Raw genomic sequence first — 15,710 nt, forward strand, 5'->3', positions numbered from 1 at the left:
AAGAATGTGCAAAGCAATAATAAAAGCAAAATGTGGCTTTTTTGAAGAATCTAAAATATTAAACATGCTTTGAGTTATGTCACACTTTTTTAAACTATGGAATTCCATATGTGCTCATTCATAGTTTTTATGCCTTCAGTGAGACTCTACAATGTAAATAGTCATGAAAATAAAGAAAAACCAGGTGGGTCCACACTTTTGACTGGTAGTGTATGAATGTATTTTTTTTATTTATTTATTTTACCTTTATGTAAGTAAGTAAGTAAGTAAAGCTTTATTTATATAGTACTTTTTAAAACAACATGTTACAAAGTGCTTCACATAAAGGGGAGATAGATCAAATCAAATCAAATTTTAAGCCAATTTACAGAAACCCAACAGAATCCTCCAGGAGCAAACACTTATGACTGGTGACAGTGGCGAGGAAAACTTCCCTTTAACGGGCAGAAACCTCGAGCAGACCCAGACTCCTGAAGGATGGCCGTCTGCCTTGGCCAGTTGGGGTTAGAGTGAGAAAGTAAAGGAGGAGAAAAGAGAGAGATAGAGATATGTACGTATGTAACCAGGAAGTCCCATTGAGATTAGAAATCTCTTTTGCAAGAGAGAGCTGGCTAAGGTAGCAGCCATACAAAGTCCAAACAACACAAAACACATGACACACAATGAACAATAAAACACAGTAACAACTATTCAACCATAATGGCATCAAGAAAAACAGTGACAGGCCTCCTTCACTGCATTCTCCATGATACTTTTAAAATCATTAACAGAATTGAATGTATGTAGTTTTACAGGCTTTTGAAGAACAGTCAAAAGCAACCACTTGGAGGAATGCAGAAGGAAACCCCTAGAGCTAACAGAAAGAAGATTACTGAGGTCTTCTGGGAGTTTGCCCAGCAGAGCTTTATAGATGAACATTAACCAGTGTTGTATGTATGTATTTATTTTTAGGAATTGATACTTACTTGACTAACACTGATAAAAGACTCCACATGGATTTAGTGATTCAGCTTGACTTTGGTTAAGTTCACACTGTAGGCAAAACTGGAACAAATGGGACTTTTTTGCCCATATCTTCTTTTTTTTTATGACAGTCTGAACAGCAGACATTTTTTCTACATCAGATACAGGCCGCTCTCATACAGTATGTGGTCCTAAATCAGACACTTATCAGATGTTTTGCAATGCAGCTTAAGTCTGAATGGTCATTCCAGATTGCAAAACAACTTTCATGTCATTAAAATGGACAGACATCACAAATCTGTACTTGAGGAGGTGGGACTATCAGAACAGTGTACTACAGATGTGGGTCACTTCAGGGCCGTAGACAGTTCCCATGAGTCTGATGGTGGTCACATTGAAATTATAATGTGAATAACCACAAAAAACAATTTCAGCAAAAACTGGCGGCAGTGAACATGACAAGTCATCCTGCCTATATTTAGATATCAGTATGTAGTGACAAAATACTTCCTAAACACACCTTCACACGACATCCAAACAGAATAGAGCCAGGTGTGGAATACTGACATAGGATACTGCAAACAGGGGAAGAAACCGCACACAAAAGCTCCTCCAGAGAGAAAAGTTTTGGATCTACTTCCTTAATACTCTGTTAGCCTGAATGAAATATTGGATACTAGACTCTTTCTATGACGAGTCTCTTCCGGTTGATTCAGTCAGTCGATGATTTGTTAACTATTTTAACATGATCTCTGTCTATAAACCCCTGAAGGGTGGAAATGTTGCTTAATACATTTGTGAGAGCTATTCAGCATTTTTTTTTTTTTTTTTTACACTAACCTGCAATAATTGGAATACGTTGTCTTAGACTGATGCTGTAGTAAAGACAGCTGTGGTGTGAAAATACTCCACTATGGGTACCTTGTTATAAAAGTTTATTCATCAAACGTTGTCTATATATTAAATATCTTCAGCCAAATGTAGCTAAGGTGTCAAAAGTCAGCGTTCATTGTTCAGTAAAATGTGCCCTAAGTAAACATAGTTTAATTACATTCCACCACTGTCAGTAATGTAAATGTATCTGGCCAGTATGCAGTTTATTTTGACTTTAACATTTGTGTGAACAAATGCATAGAGACAATGTTTTCATTTTGGTGGGTTTTTTTGGCTGAGTTTTACATGTTTGATAGATCTTCATAAGTTCATGATGTGACTCATCACTCACTAGACCTGAATGACTTGAATTGTCTTACTTGAGACTTAAAGGTTGAGACTTGCCTGTTGCCTGTGCATGTGTGACTTACTCCCATCTCTGGTTTGATATATGAATTATTGAGATGAGTGAGAATATGTTGGACATGACTTGCACCAACCAAGATAAATTAACTTATGGTTAACTCTAACAAAATTTTAGTAAAAGTAGTTTTAAAATGAGTGAATCCAAGCTGAAAAATTAAGTAGAAATCTGTTTCACTTAAAAAATTATTTCTCTTTACTAGATCCAAGTTAAAATCCATTGGTATAAAATACCAGGAGTACTGTACAGCTGCATGTCCACCATGCTTACCAGTTAGTCTAAACCTCCAGTTCAGTTCTAGAACTATTTCCTGGCTTGCACCTGTATCTGAAGAGAAATTCTACAGCATCAAAAAAGTCAGTTGGGTTGTTGACTCTGTCCCTTAACTTGGTTTGAGGATTACTTTCCTCAATACATCTGAAAAAAGGCAGATATGTTAAGTTATATCAATTAACAGACTTGAAATGAATCTAGGTTTAGAATAAAAATAACTTAATGTAATCAGTTTAAGTCAGTTTTAAAGTTTGTTGCCACATAATGGTTAAACCAAGACTTAATCAGGTTTAAAACAGTCATACAGTAAACAGAATGTAGGATAATCGATCATCGTAAATGTTCCCAATCAGTGATTTCCATCCTTTAACCTCGGAACCCGCCCCACAGTCCACCTCCCCCTGACAGGGTTTGTACATTTTTCCCGTTAATATTAAAAGGCAAATCTCAAATGTTTATTGAAACACCTTTGGGGTCCGGATGAAGGGGACTTTTAGAAACCAACGATTTAACTGTAAAGAGGAAGTGATAATATGATTCACTGTAGTGTACTGAACCGTCACAGAAACCGCACGGCTCAAAATACACTCAGGCCTTGTCATAACGGCAAAATTAGATTAGGAAAACTGGTCTTTGCTGTAAAAAAAAAAGTGTGGAAAAAAAGAAGAGCTTAAACAAAAATATCAATTTACTTTCTTTTAAGTTCACACTAATACTTAGTTTTGATGGGAACTTTTCTAAACCGTTCTAGATTGTGCATTCATCAGCAACACCATTTCACATCATTAAACTCAGAAATATAAATGGAAGTCAGTGTTATTCATTATTTTAATGAATTGTTTTCAAAGGATAAATAATTAAAAAAAACTAAATTCACACCACTTATAAAGAGAATAAAACTTCTCCGTAACAAATAAACTCAAAAGTTGTGTTTTTCAATGTGAAGGCAGGTCCAGAGGTATCATCAGCAAGTCATCCACCTCTTCCTGAAGTGCTGCTGCCTTTTCATTCAGAAGCATCTGGAAAAGAGAGATACATCATCTGATAGACACAAGCACAAACAGTTTAGTGGTTAATAACACAACTGGGATCTTTCACTATCAAACTATGAGATCATTACAGCCATGATACACTGAGGACTAGTAAAGGTGACACTCACCTTTGCAGAGGCCACTATCTGACTGGCCTGTTTCTTGTAAAGGTTTTCTATTGACCTGGCCAGAATGCTGGGGTCAGCATTGGCGAGGTGGGTCAGTGTCTTATAGCCAGCGTTGTACAGCTGCTTCGCTCTGGACTAAAGGCAGAAAAAACACAGTGGTCGACATTCATGGTAAGACTTTACAGAGGAAGTTATAGCAGATTCTATACTGACCTCCATGACCCCAGCCACTTCCATCAGAGGGATAAGTTCAGCTTTTACACAGTAGCTCAGCCTTCGTGTCAGCTCCATCAGCAGAGCTTTGAACGGCCAAAACTCCTCAAGCTCCTGATAAGACACAGTAAAGATCATTTGTCAGACAAAGGAAAGCTGAAGTTACTGATTTCCATAGGACTTTTTTACAGCAGTGACAAAAAACTTTTTTCAGGTCAATATTTCAGTACTAATATTCCCTTTCACACTGTAGACTGTGCATAAACATGGACAACAATAGCACCCTAAAAGTGAAGATAAAACTGGTTTCCCTAAAGGTGACGTTGTATTCTAAGGTAAATTTATTCAGGTAGATTTGTGTAGAAGTTAACCCCAACCTTAACCTAATCTCTATCTGAGCTCCAATGAAAACCAATTTGTCAGTGGTACTTCATATCCCTGTGTACGTGCTGCACAGACACAATGACAGACCCTGTTATCACATTATTTTGGCTTCAACAGCTGAAGAGCTTGAACAGAGAAGGGAAGAATGTAATTCTGTTCTCATCTCTTTGTCAGATTAAGATGGATCCAACTTTATGCAAAAAAAGAAAAAAAAGCCATGCATTTATTAATTAAATGACTTGTGCTTTATATTGTGTCATTCCATAACTCAATACAGTGTACGTTACCAAGATGGATCTGAATTTATGTGGTGCATCTAATTTGTTGAAAAATTTTCATAGTTTATTTATCTTGCTCTCAGTGTATACAGAAGGTTAACCTCGATGGTACCGATACCTCTGTGAAGTGCAGCACACAGGAGCAAAAGGCAGAGGACGAGTTGAGCAGAGTCTGAATGAAGCCTCGGCTGAGCTGAAACTTTTCAGCCACATTCCACAGGTTTGTTTCCTTCAGCAAAGAGAAAAGCACCAGGGCTAGGTACATCCGCGTCACCGCCTCCATGTTCACATTCTGAAACAGACGTCAGTGCTGATATTAAAAGAAGCTTAACTGTCACATTCGCATATCTTCTATTTATTCAGTCACTGTCTCAACTATTAAAACATGTGCTGCTTCCACCATTTTGTTTGATTGGTTAAACTGAAATTTCATGCTTATCAGAGTAACTCAGTTGTTTCAAAGTTTTCAAAGTATTAATTATATGTATATTTTTTGCAGAAGAGGTAAATCCATGATTCATTGGTTTCCTTCAGTAAGATGATTGCCTTCTGTAGACAAATACCCCTTTGTTTTTACCTTCTTCACTGACTGTCCAGCAGCTTTTCTGGCAACAAAACTCTCAGGCACTCCCACAGCTGCAGACATCTTCTGCTCTGCTGCAGACAACAGGGTGAACTAGAACAGACCAGCAATGACAAATCACAAATTTCATCTTATTGAATTAAAAAAGTATATGTTAAACATCTCACTGAAGTATTTTGAGCATTGAGTCTACCTGTCTGAAGTAAATCATCCATTCTGGTTTGCACTGGGAAATCATATCATATGGTGTGACTAGATAGACTAGGTGGAGGTAACTGTTGAGCAACAGACCCTCCAGACCCTTAGACAAGTCACTGTACAGTATGTCACTGTAGGTCAGGTCCACTGAACCTGGAAAGACAACAAGGATATCACAATACTGCAACACAAACTGCACTGTTTGCAATACAATACAATTATGATGTATATCAATTACACAACAATTATTTCCTTATTCAAGTTGCATGGATCCTTATTTTCTTTTTATGAGACTAGACTTAAGTTTCAAAACCACAGTAAACTTTTATCTGACTGGGATTTCAACATTATTTAGCCATTAGTTTTGGCTTTACTACCTTTTTCACATTTGGTGTTATTTGGGTCCTGAATTTATTCGTGGCACCCTCATTGTTCTTTTTAGCAGCAACACAATAGAGCTCTAAGCAAAGAGAGTATTGGATTTACACTGAGAAGTCTGGCAGAACCATGACTCCAGATGAATGATAATGTCCTTCTGCATTAGCTGGAAGTGTAAACATAAAATGATAAAAAAAAAAAAAAAAAACAAGTGAAAAAGTTGCCCCTCCTACTCCTGACACCCTGCTTACCCAAATATTAATTTTGAATTTGAAATGAAAGATAATTAAACTAAATAACTGTCCTTTTAGGGTAGTTCAGTCAAACCAAGACAGCATTATTTTGTCCATGTCTTAACTTTCAATATTGTGACCTCAACTGGGGACATTGTTGGGCAGTGGAAGGACTACTTGAAGGGTTTCCTAAACCCAGTCTTCACGCCTTCTGTAGTGGAAGCAGATTCCTGGGACTCAGGAGCAGGCTCGTCCATCACCTGGGCTGAGATCTCTGAAGTAGTTGGACAAGTCCTTGGTGGTCAAACTCCAGGGGAGGATGAAATCTGCCCCAAAGTTCCTTAAAGCTCTGGATGCTGTGGGGCTGTCTTGGCTGACACACCTCTTCAACATTATGTGGAGGACAGAGACAGTACCTCTGGATTGGCAGACTGGGGTGGTGGTTCCCCTTTTCAAGAAGGGGGCCCAGAGGGTGTATCCCACCTATAGGGGGATCACATTCCTCAGCCTCCCTGGGAAGGCCTATGCCAGGTTACTGGAGAGGAGAGTCCGACCAAAAGTCAAACCCCATATTCAGAAGGAACAATGCCGTTTTCCACCCCATCGTGGAACACTGGACCAGTTCTTTACCCTCCCCAGGCTCAAGAGGGTTCATGGGAGTTTGCTCATCCAATCCACGTGTTTTGTAGATCTGGAGAAGGCATTCGACCATGTTCCTCGGGATATCCTGTGGGAGGTACTGCGAAAGTATGGGGTCCATGTCCCACTGCTAAGGTCATTAGGTCCTTGCATGACCGGAGCCAGAGCTTGGTCCGCATTGCCGGTGGTAAGTCGGATTCATTCTGGTGCAGCTTGGATACAAGTGGTGGAAATGAGTTATCTTTGCAGGGTGGCTGACATCTCCCTTGGCGATAGAGTGAGGAGTTTGGCCATCTGGGAGGGGCTCAGAGTAGAGCTGCTGCTTTTCCACATCGAGAGAAGCCAGCTGAGGTGGTTTGGCCATCTGGTCAGGATGCCACCTGGACACCTCCCTGGTGAGGTGTTCTGGGCATGTTCAACCAGGAGGAGGCTCCAGGGCAGACCCAGGACACACTGGAGAGATTATATCTCTCAGCTGGCCTGGGAATGCCTTGGAATCCCCCCTCCCGAAGGAGCTAGAGGAGAGGGAAGACCAGGCTTCTCTGCTTATACTGACGCCCCCGCAACCCACATAAGTGGAACAAAATGGATGGATGGATGGTGGTTAATGTGCCGACGGTGTTTTATAAACCATAATTCATGCTGAACATGAATCCAGGAGGGTGACTTGCCTTTAAAAGTTGCTTTTCCCAACCTGGTGACTTGCAGTGCTTCACTCTGTGAATCTGTGGTCACAGTGATGAGACCTTTCTCCTTTAGCATTTCAACACACTCTTGTGCAAACTCCCACAAACTCTTCTTCACACACAGCTGCTTCTCTTGAACATGAAGGAGGGTTTGAGATAGGAAGTCTGTCACCTGCTCCACTGATGTGGTGACCTGAGACAATACATGGTTGATTATAGTACACTAACTACAAGACATTAAATAGACATCACTAGATCAAGAAATCAGTTAAAATCATTTACTTTTAATCCAATGAGTGACAGGATGAGACTCAGGAGGCCTTTTCCATCGTCATGCAGCAAGTTGCTGTAACAGTTCTCCACTGGTGCACATACAAGTGTTTTAGCCTGAATGAAAAAGACAATAAAACCATACAGAAGATTGCCACAGCTACGTATTGTGTTAACAATCCTTTTGTATTTGTGAGCTCTGTGTGCAGGTACCATGGTCCTCTCTTTGTCTTGTAGGATGAGGATGCTCTCTCCCACTGTGTCGATCCCTGCCCGACCAGCTCTCCCGACCATCTGTTTATACTGACTCCTCTTTAGGAAGTCTGTGGCCACATATGGTGAGCGGAGAATCACTCTGATTTGAGGACAGCAGGGTCGACCCCAAAAATAACATGTTACCCCATGAGAAACAGACCATGAGACATAAAGTGACTCAGCATTTGAAGAGTAAAGATTAGAGGGATTTGGTGGCAAATGTACCTTTGAAACTGGTGTTGATTACAGTGTTTAACAATAGTCTGTACTTAGTGGATTAAAAACTGTAGTCCACTATCTTCCCTTAACAGAAACTGCATTAGTGCCTCTGCAGGCTTTTACAGTCATTACAATACCATTCTGAAAACAACATTTGCATATTACACATGCTCTGTGTGGAAGTGTTAGTTAAAAGTAGTGTATATACTACCACCCTGCGGGGTTACTGCACTTGTAGTAATCCCCCTGTGGTTCTTTAGAAGATGGAGATGCTAAGTATTTTATTTAATTAAAGGTCCTAAATAAGTTTTTTTTTTATGTCAAACTACTGTTTGTCATTGAGGTTTAGTTTGACTCCCCATACTACTACTTTACATCATACTACATTGAAGGCATAAGTAGTCACAAAAGAATGATTTTGTCATCTAATTTTTATTCGTGTCTTTGATGTTTGGAAAAATGAAAGAATATATTTGTCATCTGCATTTTAAAAATGTATATCTTCTGTTATAACCAGATGACTTTGGTGGGTACAGACAGAGGTGAGCGTAAATACAAACAAACTGACTAATATATGGTTGATATCAGTGTAATAATGATTCCAGTCCAACCATTAAACTTAGCTTCTTGGCAGGTTATTTTGTAAAAGTGTGTTCCATCTGGCATTACTGTGATAACAGCGCGTTGACCTGTGGAGAACCACAGGTTCTAGATCCTCTGATACAGTTCATTCCTTTACTTGCTTGTTAAATTCCCCTGGCATTTTCAGTTAAATAACCTCTCAGCTGGCATGTCTGTTTCTGCACATGAAATTTGACCTCATGGCAATGTGGCCCTATTGTTTATCTGTTGCTAGGTAACCCACTTCAATGATGATTCTATGATTCTGGGCATAGCAATGTGAATGTAAGGCTATTGTATTCCAAAATTACCAATATCCCCAAAAATACTGGTCCTATCAACTTGCCGTTTTTGCTAGTCTCTTCCTTGACCAAAAATACATAGGTATGACAAACTGCATCAATCAGCTCTTTCCAGATTTTGTGTGATGCCCGAGAGTCACTTCCTTTTTATAATATAGATGTGCTTGTTTCATTGACCAACCTGCGGGCAGGAAGGTTGATCCCTGCTGCCAGGGTGGAGGTGCAGGTGAGCAGACACAAGACCCCGCTGGAATATGCCTCCTCCACAAGCTTCCTCTCCTCGGTGGTCAGCCCGCTGTGGTGGTAGCCAATACCGTAAGGAACAGTCCTCCTGAGCACTGGACACATGGAGCCGTTCCCACTGTCCTTCAGCTCTCTCAGGAGCAGGGCTTTCTCTGCCTCCTTGTGCTTTAGAAAGTCCCTAAAGAGTCAAATGAACAGGAAGACTGGATCAGTGACTCGTGTGAACACAGAAAGGACACATCAACACAAGCCACTTACTCTTTTAGATATTTGCAGATCATCCCTGCAACGTTCTCACAGTTTTTCTTGGTGGGACAAAACACCAGACATGATTGTGTGGGGATGACTTCAGTCACCAGAGCAATGATGTGATCTGGGTCGATCTTCTGCATCGAACTGGAGTACTGCAACAGAAAGAAACAGGGGTCCAGAAGCAGAATTACAATTTTTTGTGCCAAAAATAACCTGCTAAAATAACAACAGAGGGTTTAGTAGACAGTTACCACATCTAACATATTAACAATCTGTTATATGACTCTTGACACTCTATTGGGAATTTATTGTATTTTGTTTTCAACTTTATACCTTGAAGTTAAGAACACGAGAGAACTTGAAGCATTCCTCTTCCTTTGGGTCCACTTCATAGATAGTGTCTCTCAATTTAACATATTCCTTCAGCTGCACCTGAAAGAAAATAAATGCTTTTAGTACAAACCACTGAGGTAGGCAGTGCAAAATGTACCAACCCACAGTATATTTACAGAGTGATTACTCAAACAAAGTCTTATGTATTTGTCAGGTCATAATTTCCACTTAGTGACACTGCAGGTGGGAGACACTGAAACAAAGAGCAACCAACAGTCACATTTCTTTGGTCTATAAACACAACATTAGGAGTTGAACTGAACAGTGTTATCACATACTGCAGATATTCCTCATATACTGCAGACACTATTCAGGCATTACGAATTTTTCAGTGATGGAGGTGGAAGAGATTTTGTAACAAATCAATGAAACCTTTTTTGAATATACAATAAGATAATGACTAGAATTATTATTTTGTCCTACAGCATATTTGGAGCTGACTTTTATATATGACACTCTCAAGTTTTCCCACTTTAATTTCCATCAGTACAAGAGTCTGAAACCTAAAAGAAAAATCAGGGAAATTAGTTTCACATTTATTCAAACATTAAAACCCTCTGAAATGACTTGATAACACTAATTTTGACAAATATTTATTCCTAGTATCTGGCTTTGGTTTTGGAAGTTCACATGTCTTACAGAAGAAGCATGTTAATGATGTTGTAAATTAATATCAGTATAAATTTAAAGGCACTGAGGTCCTCATCATAAATCAGTTTATGGTTGTTATCTGCAAAAGATCCATTAACTACTGCCTGTGTGGAGAAAGTTTCAATTTCAGCAATTTGATTTTCATTTTGATATTAAATAATTTCCTTAGGGCTAAAGCAGCGGTGGCCAACCCTGGTCCTTGAGAGCCACTATCCTGCTTGTTTTAGATGTTTCCCTCTTCTAGCACACTTGACTGTTGTTATCAGGCTTCTGCAGAGCTTGATGATAGGCTTATCATTTGAATCAGGTGTGTTGGAAGAGGGATACATCTAAAACATGCAGAATAGTGGCTCTCCAGGACCAGGGGTGGACACCCCTGGTATAGAGGGTAATGAAAACATATTCAGGATGCTATACTGTGCTTTGTTTTATTTATTATTTAACCTTTATTTAACCAGGAAATGTCCCATTGAGATTAAGAACCTCTTTTACAAGGGTGTCCTGGCCAAGATAGGCAGCAGCAACGCAACACATAGTTACAAGAATACATACAACATACACACACACTCGACAAAAACAGATGATAAAAATTGCATGTACAGGCAGATTAAGAAAAGCAAGTGCAAGATATTTAGATTTGATTTTATTATTATTATTATTATTATTTATTATTTAGATATTTGAGCTTTGTAGAAGAGTTTGTAAACTGTACTCCAGTATGTTCTGTTTTCTACGTCATCACTTACAGGCCTGAAGTCATTGGTGTAATTTTCAGCCCTCAGAAACATCTGTAGGTCTTTTATGTTTCCCAGAGTGGCACTCATTCCAATAATCTGAGTTGTTTCTGCAAAATAATAAAGATGCATTACTTAAATTCAAAGGGTTTAAACTGACAAAATAAAATAAGGGGTACTTACTACTCATGTACAGAACTTTGGCCAGTGTCATTTCAATAATTGCCCCTCTGTTTCCATCACCCAGCATGTGGAGCTGTACATGAAAAAAAAAAAAAAAAAAAAAAAGCTCATTATTTATTACGATTACTTTAATTCACTACCTTTCATTCAAACCGGATTGTGTATAAATACCTCATCAACAACCACCAGTCCAAGGCTATCCAGTCTGTTGGTCTCTATTAAAGAGTTGACCAGACTGTGAGCTTTTTCTATTGTCGCAACATAAAGTGAGCTCTTGCTCCTTCTCTTCACGGGTGGGAATTTGCCCTTGCTCCCAGCATATTCCTCCACCATAAAGTCAAGCTCCAGGCCAAAGCTTGCTAACCCACGCACCTGTAAAACACACATATTATTAATCATCTAAATATAATCCTATTTTGCTGAAGCTTTTCTTTTGTGTCAGTACCTTCTCTTGCACCAGTGATATGTATGGTAAAATGAACAGACAGTCTTTCTTTCTACACAGCAGCTCTCTGAGGATGAGGATCTCAGCAACAAGGGTTTTCCCTCCACTGGTAGGAAGTGAGTAGATAAGATTCTTCCTTTCCTGAACACAGTCCAAGTTCAGACACTTCTCCTGCCAATCTGAAAAACAGAGCAAACAATGACTGTACAATGCAGGTCTGTTCTCATGTAAACTGTTGTCTGTGTGCTGCTTTACTAAAACTGTCTGTAAGTTCCAAAATATTGCATCACCATAAAGGTTCTTGATTCCTTTAAGTTTGTATGTCAGGTCCTTGACTTTACTGGGAAGGCCAAAGAAAGGCCCCAGGTCTGTTGTCTCTGCAGATACAGTTTCCATGGCCTGCATGGCAACACTGATCTCCTCAGAAACCACTGCTTCTTTCAGTACCACAGAGCGGGAAACACTGGAGGGAGCAGCTGCATTGCAAAGCATAGTTCTCTTCAGCTGATCTGCCACACTTCTTCTTGCTTTGGGCATATCACGTTGTCTCTTGGTTTTATGTAAAATGTCACTCTCTACATCAGCTTCAGCCAATTTCTCTGTGTCTCTTAAAGGTGTAGAGGTTTTCTCTCCATCATGATGTTTGTGCCTTTTAGTATTTTCCAGAATCTGCTCTTGAAATTCACACTGTGTGGCTGGTAAGTAATCAAAAGGTTCATCTTGCAGACCTTCTAAAATGGAGTCAGTGAGAACATCATCACAGGCCCGTTTTAGGGTGCTGTCTTTTGATAGCCGCAGAGAGGTGAAGTTAGTGCCTTGCCGATTCCCTGGTCTGTCCTGGGCTGCATGTTGGACATCCTGCTGCCTTTCATTCTGCTCTGCATAGTCCAGTTTAGCCAAGACAGAGCTATCCTCCAAGATACTATCGTAGCCCCCAAAGAAGTCTTCACTGTCACTGCAGTACTGCTGACAGAAATACAAGACTGTTAGGTTCTATTTGATACATGTATGGAAAATATGTGCTTAATACTTAGAAAATAACATACCTCAACAACATTAGTATCAGCCATAGTGGTACCATATAAGTCGTTTGGGGGATATTTCAGTAAACACATGCCTCCTTTCTTTTTGGCAGGTGTCAAATCACTTTTAAACCTGTCCCTTGACCTCTTCCGTGAGGACACTCTTTTTACTTTGATTTCTTGTTTTGCAGCATTCATTACTGTGTGGGTTTAGCTGGAACCCAGCCTCCTGATGTTACATGTCGCATTTAGCTTTAGCACTAAACATCCATATCCAGACTGAAATACAAACCGTGAACAGTGAGCAAGAAGAATTAGAGCACCTCGAATAATGTAGATACTCGCGTCGTTAAAAGACACTGTTTGTGTAAACAGCCCAGGTAACATTAAGGTTAAAGTAGCTGAAATGATACTTGTCTTGAAACTCGGCTACCTGAGTAGGAAGCAAACTAACGGCTGCCAGCTCAACACCCCGGTATTTACACAATTTTCAACACACACAGCAAACAATAATAACTCACAAACATAAATACAACTTAGTTTTCAAGAAATATCATCAGAGTTGATCTAGGTCCTTTTCTCCCTAGGATGAAAACGCTCAGTATGACACATTTGAAATTTGTCAACAACATTTAAAATGGGATAATTCATGCCGTCACTTCCGTTTTTGATTTACAGGGGCACTGCTTAGCATAGCTATCTGACTTATTACTCATTTTGTACCGTTTCCCCCCTTAGTTTAGTTATGTTTACACCGTAAATGAATTGATTAAACGGAACCTATAGTTAACATGAAAGAAGCACTGCTTAAATGGTGGCTATTGCTCCCAGTTTAGTTAAATTCACCCATAATGGCTGGCTACAATACAATTTAATGGCGAAAAAAAGATGTCATTCAAAATATGTATGAAAAAGGAAGTGTTCTTTTCAAGTTGATAAAACCTGATAAGACTGATTTAGTACAGTGAATGAAAAGGCCCAATATCATGCTTATATTAACGAGGGGAATGGCAGCTGTACTTGTCACTATTTTAGTCACCCAAGATGGAATTTCTATCTTGTCTCTCTATGTATCTTTGGAAATGGTAACGTTCATTCTTTCCCGAAGGAACAACAGACATGAGTGCACTTACGTCATTGGACTATAAATAAATATTTTATTTATTTTAATAGCTTTAAAGTCCGTTTTGCTTACTTATTGAATGCTTAAAACTATGCTTTCAGAAGCATTTCGATTAAAATAATAGATAATGTCTCTTTAGAAGTGTTAGGAACTAATGGTGCAACAACCAAGTGAGGACCCGGAACGACGCACATCTTCCTGTCCCATGTCAGGTCAAAAATGCAGGCTCTGAGGAGTCTTCAAAGGCTGAAGCCTGTTTTTATTCAACATGGAAACGCAAGTAAGGCTACAGTTACTATTTATCATCACTCTATACGTGTTAGAATGTTAAGCGTTGTAGCCTATCTGTGGTTATGGTTCCAGTCGGTGCCATCCACTAAGTTATAAAAATGCTGCTAATGCTAACGTTAGCTAGCAGAGGTAGACGCTCAGTTGACGGAAATGTAACTAATCCTTTTAATTTATTTCAGGTTTAAGAAGTGTGTGCACCACCTCCAATGTGGTTCAACAGAAAGATAACATGGTGAGTGTTACAACTAACTGTATTGGTATTTCATTAACGGTAAGAGTAATGCCAGAGTTAAGTCGAACATAGGATTATGTTAATATTACTGTATCTGCACTTTCAAGTTTGTGAAGATGGAGAATCCGTACACAGAACCACAGAAAGGATGCATTCTCTGCAATGTGAAAGTGGACTTCAAAAACATACAGGTGGATATAGTATATGTAGCATCATATCTGGGTTTGATGAACATGTCAAAGAAAAAAAATACACCAGTGTTTACTTCTACGTGTCTTCCGAACAGCTCTTGTCCCAGTTCATATCACCTCACACGGGCAGAATTTATGGGCGACACATAACAGGTGACAAGATTCAATATGCATGTAAAGTACTACACAGATTTGTTTTCATTTTATTTTTGGATAAAAGTTGTTCTATCAGTTATAGCTATTGTCTCTTCTTGTTCAATAGGTTTGTGTGGCAGGAAGCAAAAGGAAATCTCAAAAGCTATCAAGAAAGCTCACTCCATGGGTAAGTTACTGCAGAGTTAATTGTCAAAAATCTATGGTTGTAACATCAAACATGTACTCTGTGTGGGTTTAAAAGCCAGGTATTAGTCTTATTTTCTCTCAAAAGAAATGGCATCTTCAGTTTTTCTTCTCAATGGAATGAACACATGATTGAAGTAAAAATCCATAAATTAAATATCATTTAGCAGAAATGTTAACACTAACTTATGGTGTTTTCCACATTCAGGTTTCATGTCCGTCACCCACAAGCATCCACAGTTTATGAGGGATCCCAACATCTGCAATGTCCGAAAACTAGATTAGTGCATCACTATTTGTTTTTCCTGTGCTGAATATGTGTAATGATTTTCTGTTTATTAAAGCCTTTCTGATCTGAGCGGTGCTGAATTTGTTAAGTACAAGATGGTACAAGTAGAATATTTACTTGTGTGCCAAAAGAAGAGGCATTAAATAATACTTTTGAAAAGTGTTAATAGTGCATATGTCACTGTTGGGTTAATATTAAGGGCAGAGGCTTTTAAGAATATGGGGATGGCATTAAAGTTCATGTGTGTGGGGTAACAGACAGTAATGGGCACCTTAAATGTCTGAACCTAACTTATCAGAGGTTAAAAAAAAAACAGATTCTGAAATCTAAGTGGGTCTGTAATGGTACATTAAACAGGCCTCTTAGACCTG

The 15,710-nt window shown here is 39.1% G+C and overlaps 2 protein-coding genes across 4 annotated transcripts; one reads left to right on the top strand and one right to left on the bottom strand.

The window, feature by feature from the left end:
* Positions 1 to 3,343: 3,343 nt before the first annotated feature.
* On the bottom strand, positions 3,344 to 13,485 carry helq (helicase, POLQ like). 3 transcript variants are annotated; one of them, XM_030149976.1, is made up of 18 exons: positions 12,905 to 13,485; positions 12,143 to 12,818; positions 11,853 to 12,031; positions 11,579 to 11,779; positions 11,408 to 11,480; positions 11,237 to 11,334; positions 9,780 to 9,878; positions 9,453 to 9,598; positions 9,133 to 9,372; positions 7,768 to 7,909; positions 7,567 to 7,671; positions 7,270 to 7,477; positions 5,344 to 5,501; positions 5,145 to 5,243; positions 4,686 to 4,859; positions 3,906 to 4,019; positions 3,693 to 3,827; positions 3,344 to 3,552 (listed from the first exon to the last, which is right to left on the bottom strand). In XM_030149976.1, exons 1-18 carry the CDS (start codon positions 13,070 to 13,072, stop codon positions 3,469 to 3,471), a joined length of 3,099 nt encoding a protein of 1,032 aa, XP_030005836.1. In that variant the 5' UTR covers positions 13,073 to 13,485; the 3' UTR covers positions 3,344 to 3,468. The 3 variants fall into 3 exon arrangements, with proteins under 3 accessions (XP_030005836.1, XP_030005835.1, XP_030005837.1); XM_030149975.1 differs by having other exon boundaries at positions 12,143 to 12,815; positions 12,899 to 13,485; XM_030149977.1 differs by having other exon boundaries at positions 3,344 to 3,574; positions 12,143 to 12,815; positions 12,899 to 13,485.
* A 633-nt stretch (positions 13,486 to 14,118) lies between these two features.
* On the top strand, positions 14,119 to 15,408 carry mrps18c (mitochondrial ribosomal protein S18C). The gene is made up of 6 exons (XM_030149421.1): positions 14,119 to 14,277; positions 14,468 to 14,520; positions 14,628 to 14,711; positions 14,807 to 14,864; positions 14,974 to 15,033; positions 15,259 to 15,408. The coding sequence occupies exons 1-6, from the start codon at positions 14,217 to 14,219 to the stop codon at positions 15,333 to 15,335; spliced, it is 393 nt and encodes a 130-aa protein (XP_030005281.1). The 5' UTR covers positions 14,119 to 14,216; the 3' UTR covers positions 15,336 to 15,408.
* Positions 15,409 to 15,710: the final 302 nt, after the last annotated feature.

The sequence above is a fragment of the Sphaeramia orbicularis genome, chromosome 12, assembly GCF_902148855.1.
Source record: "Sphaeramia orbicularis chromosome 12, fSphaOr1.1, whole genome shotgun sequence".
Lineage (NCBI taxonomy): Eukaryota > Metazoa > Chordata > Actinopteri > Kurtiformes > Apogonidae > Sphaeramia > Sphaeramia orbicularis.